Here is an 18591-nt window from a genome sequence, read left to right on the forward strand (position 1 = left end):
CCATACTCCAACCACCTGTCCAATTGTTTCTACAGAATACAACTCCACAGTGGATCACATAGCCACGGTGGGTACCTACAGAAGAGCTACAAAGATAGGGAAATGGTAGAGGGAGGGGGCTAGCTCATAGGGCCCCAAGCCTTCCTTGAGTAATTACACACATACCCTAAATTAAGGGTTGATGGGGAAACAAGAAACATTTCTCCAGTGCTGCAGCCACTGGTAGGGTGGCTACAGTAAACAATGCTTCAGTAAACAATAATAAATTCACTGGGTCACCAAAAACCACATCCAGAACAAAACTCAACCAAATTTCCACAACAAATCAAATAAATAAATAAATAAATAAATAAATAAATAAATAAATAAATAAATAGGAAAAACCAGATGGAAGTTGGAGGGAATAAAAGGAGCGGGAGAGAATATGACCAAAATATTTTGTTCATGAAAGAAATGTCATAATAAAATTGTATAATGTATTGCAATAAAAGATAATATCACAAAATATTCTAAGTGTTTAAGTTATATCCAGCTAATAACAAAACTGTCTAACTAGGCTAAGTACTGAACTATACATTCCCAAATACTGAAGAAGGTTAAAACGATCAGAGCTCTGCTTGGAAACGATCGCTATGGTTAAATCCCAGTCTTCAGCCTTACCTCTGGAAACATGCTAAGCAGCAAAGAGAAAGGAAGCCTCTGCACCACTTGCATCTTTTACAGATTTTGCTACTGCTTGAAAAGTCCTCTGCCCAACACCGTCCCAGTTACCATTATGAATTCAGGAAATCATAACTTCCCAAAAGTCAAGCAGTCAGTTTCCAAATGCTGATACTTTGAATTTCCATAAATCTATCAAACTCAAATAAACAAAGTGTCAACCCAAACATAACCAGATTGGCTTATGATACCAGTTTTATGTTAAAATTTAGGCTGCTGGGAGGTTGTGGTTTTTAAACTTTATTTCTTTTGACTATTTATCGTTAGTTTATTATATAAGCATTCATTTAAAATTAGAGATTTGCCAAATGATTTTTTTGTGACTTAAAATTGGCTTCCAACATCAGAATTTCTTTGGATGTTCCATAATTTCTTCAAAACTTCATAAAAGTAGTTTTAAGATATAATTTAGGCTGGGCGGTGGTGGCACACACCTTTAATCCCAGAACTTGGGAGGCAGAGGCAGGTGGATCTTTGTGAGTTCGAGGCCAGCCTGGTCTACAGAGCGAGATCCAGGAAAGGTGCAAAGCTACACAGAGAAACCCTGTTTCGAAAAACCAAAGATATAAATTAGTCAGAAATTAGGAAACTAAGCTAAAATTGACAACTGAGTTGCTTAAAGTGAGATCTGCATTATTTTCAAATAAAATAGCTTTTGGATGAATTTAGTATACTTATGGAAATTATATTCATTCTAAATCATCTTAAATTCAAATAAGATACATTTTGATAAGCTATTTTAAATCATTACCATAAGATTTCCCTCATTAATTACAACTTATACAAGAAATGTGGGAGTGAGGAGTCAAAGAACTTATAAAGAATAAGTCTCAAGAAATTTGGGGCAGTGTATTAATGGTTCACTACCTTGGTTGTGGTGACTGTATGCAGTTCTGGCAATGATATACCTCAACAAAATACTTGTTTAAATACTTGCTGTACAGAAAATGAAATGAGTTGAGTATTCAAACTGTGTCCCTCAACAACAAGCTAATTCTGTTCAATAATTGCACACTAGCCCTGCAACTGAACCAATCTGCATTTGTAGACTCTCCTTTCAATAGGATCCAAACTTTTATTAGGAGCCCATTCTTTAGATAGCAAGTTAAAACTGTGCTAGCTTTAAACATGTATGTGTGTCCATCTCCTTAATAACCAAATGTGTTATGCCATCACTTAATGGCTAGAACTATACTGCTGTAACTCACCATATTTATAAAATAATAATTCCATTAGAGTATAACAAACATTACCTAAATGCTATCTATATTGCAATTAAGGCAAAAGAACCGCCTAAATATAAAGATACCCCCAATTTTTCATTATCCTAGTATGCAAATAATAGTGCAATCCAAAGACACTCAATGTTATACTGCCAGCTCTGTCATTTGATCCCTTAGGTATTTTTGTGGCTGACACAAGTTAACTTTTCCCATTTAGATTGAATTGTGGCAATTTTCCAAATTAAAAAAAAAGCCATTTTTAAACCTATATTTAATACTTTGTTAATACTTAGCCTCAAAAATTTTATGGCGGTAAAAATGTTGGGTTTTCTGGTTTAATTTATTCATTACCCCAGGTCTCAGTGGGAACCAAAACAAGAAAAAATAAAACAAAATTCTGGTGAAAGCTGGAGACTGATACAGAAATAGATAAAACATTGTAGCCTTCTAAGAAAGCAAAAAGACCAGTCTGGCATAACACTTCTGGTCTAAGACTACTCTCTTTACAATAAGAATATACTGGGGCTGGAGTGATGGTTTAGTGCACATACTCCTCTTGCATAGGACCCAAGTTCAATAACTGGACCCACACCAATTATCAGGCAGCTTACAACTGCCTGTAACTTCAGCTCCAGAGGATCTGACACCCTTCTGTCCTCCTCATATGCAGACATACACATACATACATAAATAAATAAATAAATGAATGAATGAATGAATGAATGAATGAATGAATGAATGAATAAATAAATAAATAAAAAGTATTTTTAAAAATAGAATATACCGATATGAATGGGGTTGGGACAGAGCAACAAAAGCAACTGAGGGAAAAACAAAGCTTGAAAATTGATTATAAATATACAGAACCAAAATAGTCCAATACACCATCAAAACAAATGATTCTAAATTTTCCTTGCAAATGAAAATAGTCAAGATTCATTCAATAGCTTTGTGAATTGGTAAAAATTTAAGCTTTTTCTAACCTCAAAGAAATTTCATTTTTTTTTTAATAAAGAAAAGTATAAAATCAAGACATTAATACAGCATGTTGCACTTGGAGACCGGTACCTTGAACACTACAGAGAACAACAATATTCTGAAAATCCAGTTTATTTTCCATGTCGTGGACAGATCCAGTCAGTGTGATCAGGTTTTCTGCATGTGTAATAATTTATCAAAATAGGTTTTCCCACAACTCTTCCAATCAGCTATGAAAATCCTGATCTGACAATACACCAAATAAAGAAAGCTCTTGACAAGCACCTCCTAAAGCTCGAAGAACGCCTGGAAGAACACCTGGCACGTCTCCTCTCTCACATCCACTGCGCTACAAAGGGCTACAGAGCAATTTGTTTTGAAAGGTGACTTAGTACAAGACTTCAGTTCAAGAAGTTAATGTTTTAGTGCACTTTGCTCCAGTTTTAGCCAACATGCTATGTTTTCCTTTTTGCTGTTTTGTTTTGTTTTAGGGGGAAGTGGGGCAAGGAGATGCACAAAGTAGAGTTGAAGATTTCCACTGTTGGAAAAAGGTATGACTCTGCAAGCAAAACTGTAAGCTGCCTTTGACCTTAAGACCTGAACATTTTAAGACAGAAGCTTTGCAAAACATTACACAATTTTTTATTATTAAATGAGAAAATCTCATTTGTTACATCGTCACATTGCTAGTCAGAGAGAAATGCTGCAGTGATGAAGAGAGTCAATGTTGGATCAACCAAAGTCCTCATTTCTACAACATTCATTTACAAAGAAATAATGGTCAACACAGCCCAACACAACATTCTTGGTTTTCTTCATATTGAAGTCCCCCAAAAAAATCATCTTCTAATGGGGTAGTTCACTACATAAATTATAGTTCTTCATTTTTACAATTCACCCCAAACGGCATGAGAGATGGATCACACTAAAATGTCTAAAGCTGTTAGGAAATCCTTCACACATCATCGTCATCTGACGTGTCACTGCTACTTGTCTCTGTGTCGTCATTCTCAAGTGTGGGTTTGAAAGTGCTGTTTTTCCAGGGTCCAAACTTGAAGTCACAGATCAGGCCATTTTTCAAAATACCATTTTTCCTCAGCCCATTCTTCTGTAACTAAAATGTCAAAAACAAGCAAGTTAATTTTGCCCCAAGAGTTAATACTATAAGCATAACCATGAAGTTTATTCATAATCATGAAATAATTACATTAAATTTTCATTGAAAATTCCAGATATAATTACATCTTGCCCCTAAATAAGCTATTTCAATAGTCATGGGTTAGACCATATTCTAACATGGTATTTTCTAATAGAATTAACCTAAACCTATTCTTAGTTGGGCACAGTGGCCTACACCTGTTAATCCCAGCACTTGAGAGGCAGGAAGATCTTAAAGTCAAGGTGAACCCTAAGCTACACAAGAGTTCCAAGCCAGTCTGGCTACAGAGCAAGACCTTGTTACAATAAGAAAAGAAATGGAAAAATAAAATCTACTCTTTGGGAACAAACATTTACCACCACCCCCAACCCACTATGAAGGGGAAAAAAAAAAAAAAGAGAGAGTAGAAAGATCTTTGAAGTACCAAGAGCAGAAGTGATTCAAAACTGTCACACTAAGGTATCAAACCTTCCCAAACTTCTGTTGTTTTACACAAACATTGCAATAAATATACTTGCAGGTGCGACTAAGGCATATAATCCATAACCATTAAACTGATCTCTTTATTATCAGGACCTAAATTAACAAGGCTGGCAAGTGGTTTTATTCACGCTTTGTAAAATAAGTAAAATGAAGTATACAAAGTAAGAGTCCTATGTTTAACCACACAAAATTAAGATACAAGAAAAAAGCCTCAATACCCAAAGTAAGAAATAAAAAATAAAGATTAAGCCAGGCAGTGGTGGCGCACTCCTTTAATCCCAGGGCTCACGAGGCAGAGGCAAGCAGGTTTCTGTGAGTTCAAGGCCAGACTGGTCTACAGAGCTAGTTCCGGACAGCCAGGGCTGCAGAGAGAAATCCTGTCTTGAAAAACAAAAACAAAAACAAACAAAAAAAAGTAAAGATTAATAATAATAATGATAAACCTCAGTCAAAAACATCACCTCTCAAAATGGGGGAAATAGACACCCCAATTAAAAATAACATAAAACTATAAAACTAATGACAATATATACTCTTATTAACTCAGACCTTTTGAATTTCTCATGAAAACCATGAGGCTAATGTTTATGTGCATCTCTAAATGTTAAGTTTGCAGAGATCAAATTAAACTAAGTAAGTTAATATTTGAACTGTCTATAGGTTTTACAGATGAGGGTTCTTTTAATTATGAGAATTTCTATTCAAATCCAAAGAGCTATAGCTAAGGTTAAATACACAACACACAACAAAACACAACACAGCACACACACACACATGTACATACCTAGTGGCTTAAGCTTTAAGTTTCCCTTCCCATTTCTCTCTTAGCATGTTTTCTATCTTGATTTACTTTTGACGCTCACCTCCCATCAGTTTAAACAAACAATGTCATCATCTTTACTTCAAAAAACCACACGTCCATCTCTAATGTTCCCAGCCACCTGACATTTATAAGTATGTCTGGTCTCTCTCGGAAAAAATGCTTCTCTATTCATCAAAGTTCTATTCTTACTTCACCCAGTTTATGAGCCAATATAATCTCATTTTGTCACAGCTTAAGATCATCTGTGGACAACTTCAATGAAAATGAAGCTAAATAAGTATGGTGGCATAAACGTGCATGCGTGCGTGTAGAGGGTATAGGTCCGTGTCAAGTGTCTTCTTCAAGTGGTCTCCATTTATTTGCTTATGTTTGTTGTTTAAACAAACAAGAGTCTATAGTTAAACCTGGAGTTCTGCTTGTAACACGTGGGAAGCAAAGGAATGAGGACTGTGAATTTAAAGCCAACCTGAACTACAAAGTCCCATAGCTGAATGGGCTATATCAAGACCTTCAATTAATCATATCTAGTAATCAATCAAGCCATCCATTCACCTCAGCTAGCCAACAATTCTATCTTTTCTGTGTGTTACCGGTTCGTGTGCATGTGTGTGCGCATGCTGATATAAGTATCAATCAATGGACATGGAGGGTGGGGATCAACGCCAGATGTCTTCCTCAATCTCTGTTTTTAAAGGGCCCATCTCTGACCTTGGAGCTCTGCTTCCTATTACCCAGGATTGAGATTACAGGAAGACCCTGCTCATGTCTGGCTTTTTCTTTCTATAAAGGTGGAAGAGATCAGCTCTTACACGGCAAACACTTTACCAAGGAAGAAGCCATCTCATTCCAAATCTATGTCTTTATTCCTTAAGTTTTCTATAAGCCTGTGCATCACCCAGTATATATTATTTTATATATTACATTTTAGTTTTTCCTTAAAATCAGCTCCTCTCTCCATCTACACTACTTATAATTAATATACTATCATTACATTCAGATACTTCAAAATCCTAATGATTATAGTTCAGATCTTTTTTTTTTAGAACCACCTTACTTAACATTTCTCCAGTGTAGGCTGCAATCCTAATTGCTGCAATATATTACCAACTTATCAGCCTTATTCCACTCTTAAGAACCACACTCACAGGAGGCAGAGCCAGGCGGATCTCTGAGTTCGAGGCCAACCTGGGCTACAGAGCCAGATCCAGGACAGGCACCAAAACTACAAAGAGAAACCACCCTGTCTCGAAAAAACAAAAAACAAAAACAAACAAACAAACAAAAAAACACTTACACTGTATCCTTTATAAGTGTACCTATCTTAACAAAACCTCTAATGAACCTAATAACGACACAAACAAACTCCTGACATGACATTAAAAGCCCTTCATATTCTGACTCCAGTGTATCTTTCTTCAACATACCCCTTTACCATGATTAAAGGCAAGTAGAGCAAGTAATTCAGCTGAACTCAGGCTCAAATTCTAATTGCTCAATTCATTAACTGTGTTATAGAAGCTCTAATTTTCTCATGTACTGAGTAGTATTAATAAACCTACTTTACACAATGGCTTAACACTTAGCACTTAACATGGTACTAGTGGAAATTACGAGCTAAAGTTAACAATACATTGTGAAGTCATACTTTAAAGCTTTCCACCCAATTCTCTTTCTGCTTCTACGAGCCCTAGCAAAATCTCTTACTTTTGCCTGTTTACAATTTGTTCCAACAATGTAATTCTTTCATCTTATCTGTCAAAGGCCAATTCAAATCCATGTCCTTAATTAAATTTTCCTAAGTCACTGACCACTGGGGAGTAAATTCTATGAGGAAAATTATTAATTTTGCATTTCTCTACCACCCTACTCATTTGCTTTTTGATCCTCACCTGCAACATTTAGACTATTATCACCATCTGCTTTACATGGGAGTTTATACTCTCACTAAACTGTATGCTAGAAAAAGGAGTTCAACTCTGGATAGTAAAGCATATCTAAACACTCAGTACATGTTTGTTAGAGAAGTAGAGTTTAAAAGCAGAATCATTATGCTCCAACTGTGTTACCAGGTACAATGCAAACCCTTTTAAAAACATCTTTAATGATCTTTTTTTGGTACCTAAATATCAAATGTTTTATATAACACTTAATATAAATATATCCATGCCTTCATCATTAGTTCAGAAAATACAGTCTTTATGTATATCCTTAGTTTCCTATTCACAGCATACAAAATTAATACCTTTGTGGCAGTTAGGTATTTTATTATCAATAAGGTTTTAGCTACATGCCTCAGTCATCACATGGCTTTAAAGTCTTGGTAATATAACATTCTGTTTTCCTTGGAATACTATTCATACCAATGGTGCTCAGTACATTTTGAATGGTACCTTTCTTTAAACTCAAAATAAATCATTCAAGCTGGGGATAGCTTCGTGGTAGAGTACTTGCTTAGTAGCACATACTCCACAAAAACTAATTCCTAAGGACAGAAAGCGGATTGGTAAATGGATGCCAGTTAGAATTAGGAATAAAGACCGAATACAAAGGCAAATGAAAAAAATCTGGATGGAGAGAGAACTATTCTTCTGGATTATGATCAGTTTATACTACTGAGTAAAAAAAGCTCAACTATTTAAAGTGAAATTCTGTATAAAAACTATGCACATGCCTAACAAAAAAAATTAATCTTTCAAAACTACTATTATTCTATGGTCATAAATTTCACAATCGTGTTAAAAACCAGGTTCATTAAGAATTTTTGATTTAAAAAAAAATAGTTGAAAAGAAGTAAGAAATAGCAAAATTATCTGTTTGCAAAAGACGAAATTCCAACACCAACGCTGCCCTCACCCCTCACCACCAAAAACTATTGCGAATTTAATATACACCAAGGTTACAATACATAAAAATCAACATGAAAGATCAGCTGTTTCTAAGACAATGAATACTGATAACAAATGACTCAAAAAGAATTGTTTAGAAAACAATTCCATTGCTGGGCAGCAGTGGCACACACCTTTAGTCCCAAGAGGCAGAAGCAAGCAGTCCGAGGCCAGCCTGGCCTGCAAAGCAGGTCCCTTAACAGAGCTGTTACAAAGACAAACCCTGTCTTGAAATCCCTCCCCCCTAAAAGAAAGGGGGGAGAGGGGAGAGGAGGGAGGGACGGAGAGAGGGAGGGAGGGAGGGAGGAAGGGAGGGAGGGAGGGAGGGAGGGAGGGAGGAAGGAAGGAAGGAAGGAAGGAAGGAAGGAAGGAAGGAAGGAAGGAAGGAAGGAAGGAAGACAACTTCATTTATACAATGGATAAAGTTCACAAAGGGTTTTAAAGTCTGATATACTTCCACACCAATGGGAAAACATCCATCTCATGCTCATGGTTTAGAAGATTTAATATTGCTGAGATGCTAATATTATCCCCAAATGACTTACAGATTCAATGCAATCCCATTTGAAATAACAATGGTATTTCTTTGAGAAAAAAGAAAACCCACTATTTCAGTAAAAAAGGGAAAGGCAGACAAGAGAGGGTAAGGGGTGGGTGAGGGCTATGATCAAATTCACTACATACATTTATAAAATCTCACAATGAAACCATTATTAGTTTCTGCAATTAATATACATTAATATAAAAGGCTTTAAGATAAAGACAAAAGAAAATTCCCTATTAAATTTTACATGGAATATGTAAAGGAACCACAAAACAATCTTTTAGAACAAAGTTGGAGGGCCATACTTCCTGACTCTCAAAACTTACCACAAAAATACAGTAATCAAAGCAGTGCAGAGCTGTGGAGTCTGTCTAGCCAGCACTGCCTAGCAATCCCCAGCACTGCATGACTAGGTAGGTCTGCCATTTAGTCTAGCGTATCTGAGAAACCTGGCTACAGAAGGAAGGGCAGCCAGTGCTAAAGACTCTGTCTTAAAGGAAAAGACTCTTAAACTGACACCGACCAAAGAAATGGAGAGCCCAGAAAGAACCCCCTGTGTATATATATGTTTAGCTTGGGTACTTGTTATTTATCTGTTTATTTTAAAGTTTTATTACATTTAGAGTAAGAGTATGAGTGCACGCATAGGTTAACAATGCTTCAGAGCTGGTTTGGTTCTCTCCAAAGGGTCCTGAGGATCAAATTCCAAGTTAACCTTAAGTTGCTCTCTCTTGTCTGCTGGGTCACATTAACCCAAAAAGGAATTTAATATCCACATGAAGTTGGACCTTTACTCTACACTATTAAAGACAGAAAAATCTAAACACTAAGATCTAAAACCTACAATCTGTCCTGCCTGCAAGAAGTGCTGGGGAAATGGTGGTGCAAAACTTTTGAGAGTGGCTAATCCATAACTGGTCCAACTTGAGGCCCATGCCACAAGAGGGAGTTCATGCCTGACATTGCCTAGATAGCCAGGAACCAGAGGCACAACAGCCCAGAGACCCAGGATAGAACCAAACACAACTGGCACCAAAAAAAAAAAAAAAGAAAAGAAAAAGAAAGAATAATTCCTAATGATACTCTGCTGTACTCATAGATCAGTGCTACCCAAATTGTCAAATGGGTGTCAGATGCAAAGACCCACAGCCAAACATTAGGCAGAGCCAGGGGAACCCCGCAGAAGAAGCGAGGGAAGGTTGTAGGAGCCAGAAAGGATGAAGACACTACAAGAACGCAGCACACACTCAACTAAGCAAGGCTCATAAGGGCTCACAGAAACAAACACAGAGAGACAAGCACAGAGCCTATATAGGTCTCTGCATGTACATATCTTGGAGTTGTTGTACTGACTCTTTTGCCTATGCTTGGGACCCTTTTCCTCCAACTGTGATGAGGGTTTGTGCCCAGTCTTATTTGCTAGTCCATGTTCAGTGGGAGACCTGAAGGAATACGTTCATTCATGTTCTCGTTCTCTCTCGTTCTCTCTCTCTCTCTCTCTCTCTCTCTCTCTCTCTCTCTCTCTCTCTCTCTCTCTCTCTCAACAGGAGTTGATCTGGGGAAAAGGGGAGGGACTGGAAGGAGTGGAGAGAGGAGAAACTGGTTGGGATGTAATGTATTAGAGAAGAATAAAGGAGTGAGTGTGTGAGTGTGTGTGTGTGTGTGTGTGTGTGTGTGTGTGTGTGTGTGTGTGTGTATGGACAAGGATGGAAGGGAGTGGGGGGATGTCTCAGTGATATAACACTTGTATTAACATGGGTTATTAGCCCTGGATATGATCTCCAGCATGTAGTGAAAGGAGGGAGCACAAAGGATTTGAACAGACATTTACCCCCAAAGAAGCTATATAAATGGCTAATAAGTCTATAAAAAGATGATCAAACTTCATTAACTGTAGTGGAATGAGAATAATACCCACATAGAGCCTACACCATTCCAGTTCTTTCTCCATTCCTCTCCCCTCGCCTCCTCCTCTTCCTGACTCCTACTTTAGGATTTAAGCTCTGAGTTACAGTTTCGGTGCAGCCATCTATGCCTGCCTGTCACCATGCTCCCCACCATACTGATCATGGACTCTAACCCCATGAAACTGTAAGTCCCAAATAAACTCTCCCTTCTATGCATGCCCTTGGTCATGGTGTCTTATCACAACAATAGAAAAGTAACTAAGACACAAATGATTGGAGAAATGCAAATCAAAAACACTGAGTTAACAACTTATACTATGTAAGAGATAAGATACAAACAGAAAATAACAAGTATCAACAATGATGTAGAGACATTGGAGCGCTTCTTATATATACACTGTTGGCAGGAAATGTAAAATGATATATCCCCTGGGAAAACAGTGGTCTTGCAAAAACCTTCTTTAAATTACATTTATTTATAAAAGATTTATTTGCATAGTATGTGCATGTGTGAGCATCTTTGTGCACCATGTACATGCCTAGTACCCAGAGGCCAAAAGAGGCAATGGGATCCCGTTACTGCTATGTGAGTATTGGGAACTTAACATGGGTCTTCTTCAAGAAGACCTTAACACGGAACTGTATCTCCAGTTCCCACCTATATTCATCAAGGATGAATATGTGGGCAAACACATGTTATAGAGGACAATACATAGGCTAAGTTCTCTCCTATCCTGTGGGTCCTGGGAATCCAACTCAGGTCATCAGGCTTTATCAAGCACCTTTAACCACCAAGTCATCTCACAACCCCTAAAAATTTGTTTTTTAGTTTTTTGGTTTTTTTTTTTTTTTGTTTTGTTTTTTTATTCAGCAAAGGGCAGCGCTTCCATGGATATCAACCAAACATGCATACTGAGTTGCAGTATTAAGGCTGGACAAGGCAACCCAGTATGAGAAATAGAGTCCCAAAGGAAAAAGAAAGCATCTTCAACAAATGGTGCTGGTCTAACTGGACGCCCACATGTAGAAGAATGCAAATAGATCCATATCTATCACCCCGAACAAAACTCAAGTCCAAGTGAATCAAAGACCGCAACATAAATCTAGACATACTAAACCAATAGAAGAGAAAGTGAGGAATGGTTTTGAACACATTGGCACAGGAAACAACTTCCTGAACAGAACACCAATAGCGCAGGCACTAAGAACAGTTAATAAATGGGACATCATGAAACTGAAAAGCTTCTTTCTGTAAGGCAAAGGACACCATCACTAGGACAAAACAGAAGCCTACAGAACGGGAAAAGATCTTCACCAACTCCACATCTGACAGAGGGCTAATTTTCAAAATATGTAAAGAACTCAAGAAACTAGTCATCAACAAACCAAATAACCCAATTCTCTAAACAGAATTCTCAACAGAGGAATCTCAAATGGCCAAGAAACACTTAATGAAATGTTCAGTATTCTTAGACATCAGGGAAATGCAAATCAAAATGGCTCAGATTCCACCTTACACCTGTCAGAATGGCTATGATGAAAAAAAAAAGTGACAGTTCATGCTGTCCTGAATGGGAAACAAGGGGAACAAGAGGAACACTCTTCCATTGCTGGTATAAGTGCAAACTTGTACAGGTACTTTAGAAACCAATACAGCAATTTCTCAGAAGATGAGGAATTGAACTACATATAATTAAAGATAATAACAGTTTACTCTCCTTTCCATTTTTTTTTAAAGGAAAAAACTTCCACTTTTTTGACAGCTAAGAAAAGACTGACAGAGAACTAACCATTTTGATTTGTTGGGCAAGTGTACTGTACATAAAGCAGTAACTTTAAAATTTCTGCTTCTTTTAAGGACACTTATGTTGTAATAAACGGGTTTTTTTTTAATTGCACTCCTTAAATATTTCTGTTAATTCTATTTGCACATCTTTCAACTTGTATCTATTACTTATCAAGGTGTTATCGATTTCAAACATTTTTTCAAAGTCTCAAAGACTGTATTAGCACTCACAAGCCCTGAATAGTATTTAACATGCTAATCATATTTTACAGAGGAAGAATTAGGATCATTTAACTAAAACAATTTGCTTAATTCACAGCTATACCAGCTATTCCACTCTTGGGCATATACCCAAAGGCTGCTCCATCATACCACAAAAGACACCTGCTCAACTATGTTCAAAACTTTGTTTTAACGTTTATTCACTGTGTACAAGATTTGTTTTTATGTAGTGTTTTGCCTGCACGTTTGTCTGTGTGAGGGTGTTGGATCCTCTAGGACTGGAGTTACAAGCAGTTGTGAGCTGCCATGTGGGTGCTGGGAATTGAAACCAGGTCCTCTGGAGGAGCAGCCAATGCTCTTCTTAACTGCTAAGCAACCTCCCAGCACCACATCATGTGAATTTTTACGATCAAAGTCAGGTTGTCAGGTTTGGTGTTAAATGCATTGACCTGCTGAGTTATCATCACCTGGGGCCAACTTTTTTTTCAGTAGCAATTCTACTGTAGACACACAAATTGAAATCAAGAACTTCTACACTTATTTTCATACCAGCATTATTCATAGTAGCCAGAAGGTAAAAGCAACCCAAGTGTCTATTAACAGATGAATGAATAAACAATATACAATACATGCAAATAATGGAATACTACTCAGCCTCATCCCAGAAGTGCTACATATACAAACCTTGAAGGTATAATACCAGGAGAAATAAGACCATCACAAAAATACAAATAGTGTATGGTTACACTGATATGAGGCACGGGAAACTATCATGTTCATACAGACAGAAAGCAGAATAGTAGTTTCCAGGACTAGAGAAACAGAAAGTTATCATTTAGTGGTACTGGGCTGGTGTTTGGGCATACAAAAAAAAAATTGTGGAAATGGAGAGTGGTAATGGCTGTCAAACAATATGAATGCATTTAAGACACTGAGCTGAATGTAGGGGTGCGAGAGATGATTAAATTAGTAAATTTTATGTGGTATGTTTTTAAGCAAATTTTAGAAGTACAATGAGGAAAATACTAAATTCACTTTGACCAGAACTTTTTTTTTTTTTTTTGGTTTTTCGAGACAGGGTTTCTCTGTGTAGCTTTGCGCCTTTTCCTGGAACTCACTTGGTAGCCCAGGCTGGCCTCGAACTCACAGAGATCCGCCTGGCTCTGCCTCCCGAGTGCTGGGATTAAAGGTGTGCGCCACCACCGCCCGGCCAGAACTATTTTTTTAATCTATAATAGATTTAGAAAAATAACTTTTTGATGCTCTGTCAAATGTTTCCCAGTACTCTTTCAGAAAGGAAAGTATACAGACCTAAAACAAGATTGTTTAGAATATTAAATATTCTTTTTGGGAAGGATCAAAGGCGAAGTTAATTAAAACTTGTCACCCATGTCAAATCAATAACCAAATTAAAGGTCTGGATTAACAAAAAAACTAAGTATTTTGTTTCCCTAGACACTGTACACACAGTAAGTCACTGCAGATTTGTCTCAAAGGGAATTCTGGCCTATAGTATGCTGGCTAGTAAATTCCTAAACAAATACAAAACTATTAGGCTGCCCCCACCACCATGGTGTTTACTTATAATTTGGTTGTTCCACTTAAGAAGGGCTGTTTTAAGAGTGAATCTAAAAGGCTTAGGTTTCCTTACCTGTTCACTAATAACTTGGAATTCTCTCATTTCATCCTCAGTTAAGGGAGCACATGTTTCATCATTTTCACTGTCTTCCTGCCAGCCCATCTCCTTTAATAATCTGAAAAGAAGAAAAGTAATTTTAATTTAGAGCTTCACCTGGGTAATGCAATTATTCCCTTAATACTATGTACAAGAAAACACAATTCATAGTCTGCTACACAGACTATGATACAAGATATATATGATACCCAAGATACAAAAGGACTTCTGAGTTTATTTTCTTAAAAGTGAGTAATTGAGCAAGCAAACCATATTTAGTAGTAAATAAGAATGAATTGCTTGACTGCTTAATCTTCAGGATCAAGGTTCTCTATGCTGGAAACTTCGAATAGGAGAGTCAAAAATAAAAAATGGCAAACACTTATACTAATAGTGATAATGCCATTTTTTCTTTTTCAATACCACCACAATCCAACATATTCTCAACTCTCCATTAGGTTTTCTACTTGGAAAAGAAAGACTCAGAAGCATGCCCTATCTTGCATTTTACAATTTATTTTCTACCAATGTCTTGGGTGTATGACATTCACTTATCCTTAGTACACAATTCATTCTGAAAAGAGGCATTATGTTTGACAATAACAGAAACACGATTTTTCAAAGTTATCAACCTAGAACTATATAATGAAAAATAACAGTTTAAACTTTTCAATATTTTTTTTAAAGAAAATACTTCCATTTTTAGGAAAACAGAGCTAAGAAAAGACTAACAGAGAACTAACCATTTTGATTTGTTGGACAAACATGCTGCACATAAAGCAGTAACTTTGAAGTTTCTGCATTTTTTAAGGACACTTAAAAATTGGTATTTTTAATTGCACTCCTTAAATATTTGTTATTTCTATTTGGACGTCTTTCAACTTTTATCTATTACATATCATGGTGTTATCATTTCATACATTTTTTCGAAGTCTCAAAGAATATATTAGTACTCAAGAGATCTGAATAGTACCTAACATGCTACTCATATTTTACAGAAAAAGAATTAGGGTCACTTAAGTACAACAATTTGCTTACTTCACAGCAAAGAAAAAGAATTTTATTATTCTGCCTCCAGAATTAGTATGTTCTACACTGAACAACCTCAAAACCAATACAGTCGAGTCAGCATTAATTATTTCTTTGATTTCTATTCACTGGCTTTTCTGATACACTGTCTTGACTATAACATAGATGGCTGCCCTTAGAAAGAAATGGCATTTCTACTTACCCTAATCATTCAGTATCACCTAATTCAAAGCTCACAAACTAAGACTAATAGAACTTACTGCTTTTGCTATGACCATTTTTCCTTCTTTTACTTATAAGAACTGAAAAACATTTGTGATGCCCTGTGTTCAATCAACAACACTAAAAGAAATGGAGAAGGGAACAAGTATTCTTAACTCTCCAGCTGGATTATTTAATACATGATTATTTAATACAAAACAAAGAATTATCTCTAGAAACTATTGTTCATTACTGATAAATGCATCCACTATAAGGTTATATGTACTTATGAACTGCAAATAAAGTTAAGTGAAAACCGAAGCTATGATATCTTTTTTCACATATGAAATCACATTTTCTTAAAGAAATTAAACCTGAAGTCTACAAGTAAACTAAAAGAAATCTAAATGTAACTCTGTAAGCTTAGAGAAAAGAATGTTTTATGGGCTTAAGGTATAGGACTCAGTGGTTGAAAGCTTGTCTAGCAGGGCAGGTTCAATCCCCAACTCCCCCACAAACAAAAGGTTAAGAATAACCATAATTTATTTGCTCTAGGATTAGATTTAATTTAATTTCCTAGATTTAAATGTGAACTACACAATTTACTGACTTTGAGACACTGAATAATCAACATCTGTCTTGGCTCCTCTGTGAGACAGAAATACAGTCAATGAAAAACATTCAAGTACATATATAATCTTTCAAAAAGAAACTTCCTATGTATGTATACATTTGTTCATTTCTATATGTGCACATATGTTCATATAAATATAAATTTTCATTAATTCAAATGGGCACTTTTCATTTTCCCTTTACATACTGGGATAATACCCAATATAGTATTACTAACATGTAACTTGCACCCATGTAGAGACTGCTCCACATTAATATAAATGGATGTGCTTAGCTTTCATAAATTTCTACCCAGTGTTATACAGGATGTGCAATTCTGCTATTAATAGCATTTACATAGATTCTCATTTTCAATCTCCCATCATTATCTTCTTATGAATAGTTCATATACCTCACGGTGCACCAGTCATTATTTTCATTTCTCTACATATAATCTATCTCATTAATTTAGGCAGAAGCCCTATAAGGTAAGCATCCCTAAAGAAACGTTTTCTTAATGTTCACAAAAACAAAACAAACAAACAAAAAACACCTTACACATGAATGCTTGTAAAGGCATTACTTCTAATACTTAGGAAGTGGGGGAAAATAAAGATGTTAAGCAGTTGAGACCACTAGCTACTCTTTCAGCAAACCAGGGCTCGATTCCCAGTATCTACATGGCAGCTCACAACCATCTGTAACTCCAATTCCAGGGTATCTGATGCCCTCTTCTGGCCTCCGTAGATACCAGGTATACATGTGGTGGTACAGACATAAACGTAAGCAAACAAACACATAAAATGAATCTTAAAAATGAATATAAAGTCATGCAGCCATACAATATACTACTGAGCAATAAAAAAAGAACAAAGTACTGGCATACTCTAAAACAGGAATGAAATTAGGCTTAATCAAAGCCAGCATGAAAGAGCCGAGATACAATCCAAAATCAACTCCATATAGAAAACAGATCAGTGATTATGTAAGTCAGGGTGAAATGATTAAATCACAAGGGAAACACAACTGTAAATGCAATAACAAAACATCTGCCCATTTAAAAGCGAGTCAACCTTATTTTTAATAAACATGTTAAAAAGCAAACAAATGAGGGTTAGGTGGTGGCCCACATTTAATCCCAGCAGCACTCAAGAGGCAGTGCCAGGCATAGTTCAAGGCCAGCCTGGCCTACATACTAAATTCCAGACTGGCCAAAGTTATATGGTAAGATCCAGTAACAAAAAAGAAAGAGAAATAAATTAAGGGTTAAGACTATGGCACATGTAGAGTAACAAGTGAGAACCTAGATCCAGTACCCAGCATCACAAAAATAAGCCATCAATCACTTAAACTTGGTAAAATCTTGAACAGAGATAATGTTGGCTAAAAAAATAGAAATAATTACTAACCTGTGTTCTGCCTCAAGTGAACTGGAAAGAACATCAGTTTGTGGAAAGGTTGAAGAACGAATGATCTGTTGAGAAATCACCGAAGCATTGCCGTTCTCTTGTGGAATTTCATTTTCATCAAAGTTTCTGTTTATATCTCTTTCTTGGTGAGTACTATTGCTGTTATGCAAATTAAATGAGTCGTCATCCTGAATTTTAGGGAGTTTAAAAAAAAAAGAGTGAGTTCTAAAGAACAGTTACTGACAACCAAAAGAACCTATCTAGATTCTCATGAAAAATACATAAATCTAAATTATTCATCATTAAATTTCAAAGGTATTCTCACAAAAATACCTAAGGCCAAAAAGTTAAATATGAAGGAAAAGAAAAAGGAATAATTAGCAGCTGGTACTTGCTATGTAGTCCCTGCTGGACTCAGTCTTGCATCAATCCTCCTGCTCCAGTCTACAGAGAACTGGAATTATAGGCATGTACCACAGTGCCAAGGTAAAAGGATTTTTTAAAAAAGGATAGATTTGTGTCCAGGCATGGTCATGCACACCTGTAATTTCAGCATGTGACGGAGGCTAAAGCAAAGGATCATAAATTACATGTCAGCCTAGACTACTTACTTAAGACCCTATCTTCCCAAAAAAAAAAAAAAAAAAAAAAAACACAACAAAATCCATGTATTTTTGCATAGAAAAATACAAAATGAGAAGTTTCAGAAAAAAAGCTAGCTATCTTTCTTTACAGGGAGATGAAATTTTTTCTACAATTTTAATATAGGTTTACTGAAGGCTTATTTACAACTGTGTGGATAGAAGCACCCCTAAGGATGGAGGCCAGACAATAGGTAGACGAGAAAGGGGAAGACACCACGGAGATCATCAATAGGGAGGGAGTCAAGGAAGTAACCTGTTGAAGATGCACACAGGTAGGGAACCAGGGGATTA

At 36.3% G+C, this 18591-nt stretch overlaps 1 protein-coding gene across 5 annotated transcripts in view; it reads right to left on the reverse strand.

Moving 5' to 3' along the window:
- Positions 1-3037: 3037 nt before the first annotated feature.
- Positions 3038-18591, reverse strand: part of Gpbp1 (GC-rich promoter binding protein 1) — a 73170-nt gene continuing 57616 nt past the window's right edge. For all 5 annotated transcript variants that reach the window (XM_052743279.1, XM_052743278.1, XM_052743282.1 and 2 more), the window contains 3 exons: positions 17657-17844; positions 14382-14484; positions 3038-4035 (listed from right to left, as the gene is read on the reverse strand). In XM_052743279.1, coding sequence (XP_052599239.1) covers positions 3877-4035; positions 14382-14484; positions 17657-17844 — 450 coding nt within the window. In that variant the 3' untranslated portion in view covers positions 3038-3876. The remainder of the gene's footprint in view (positions 4036-14381; positions 14485-17656; positions 17845-18591) is intronic.

Source organism: Peromyscus californicus, unplaced genomic scaffold, assembly GCF_007827085.1.
Source record: "Peromyscus californicus insignis strain IS unplaced genomic scaffold, ASM782708v3 Scaffold_18__1_contigs__length_77618521, whole genome shotgun sequence".
Taxonomy (NCBI): Eukaryota; Metazoa; Chordata; class Mammalia; order Rodentia; family Cricetidae; genus Peromyscus; species Peromyscus californicus.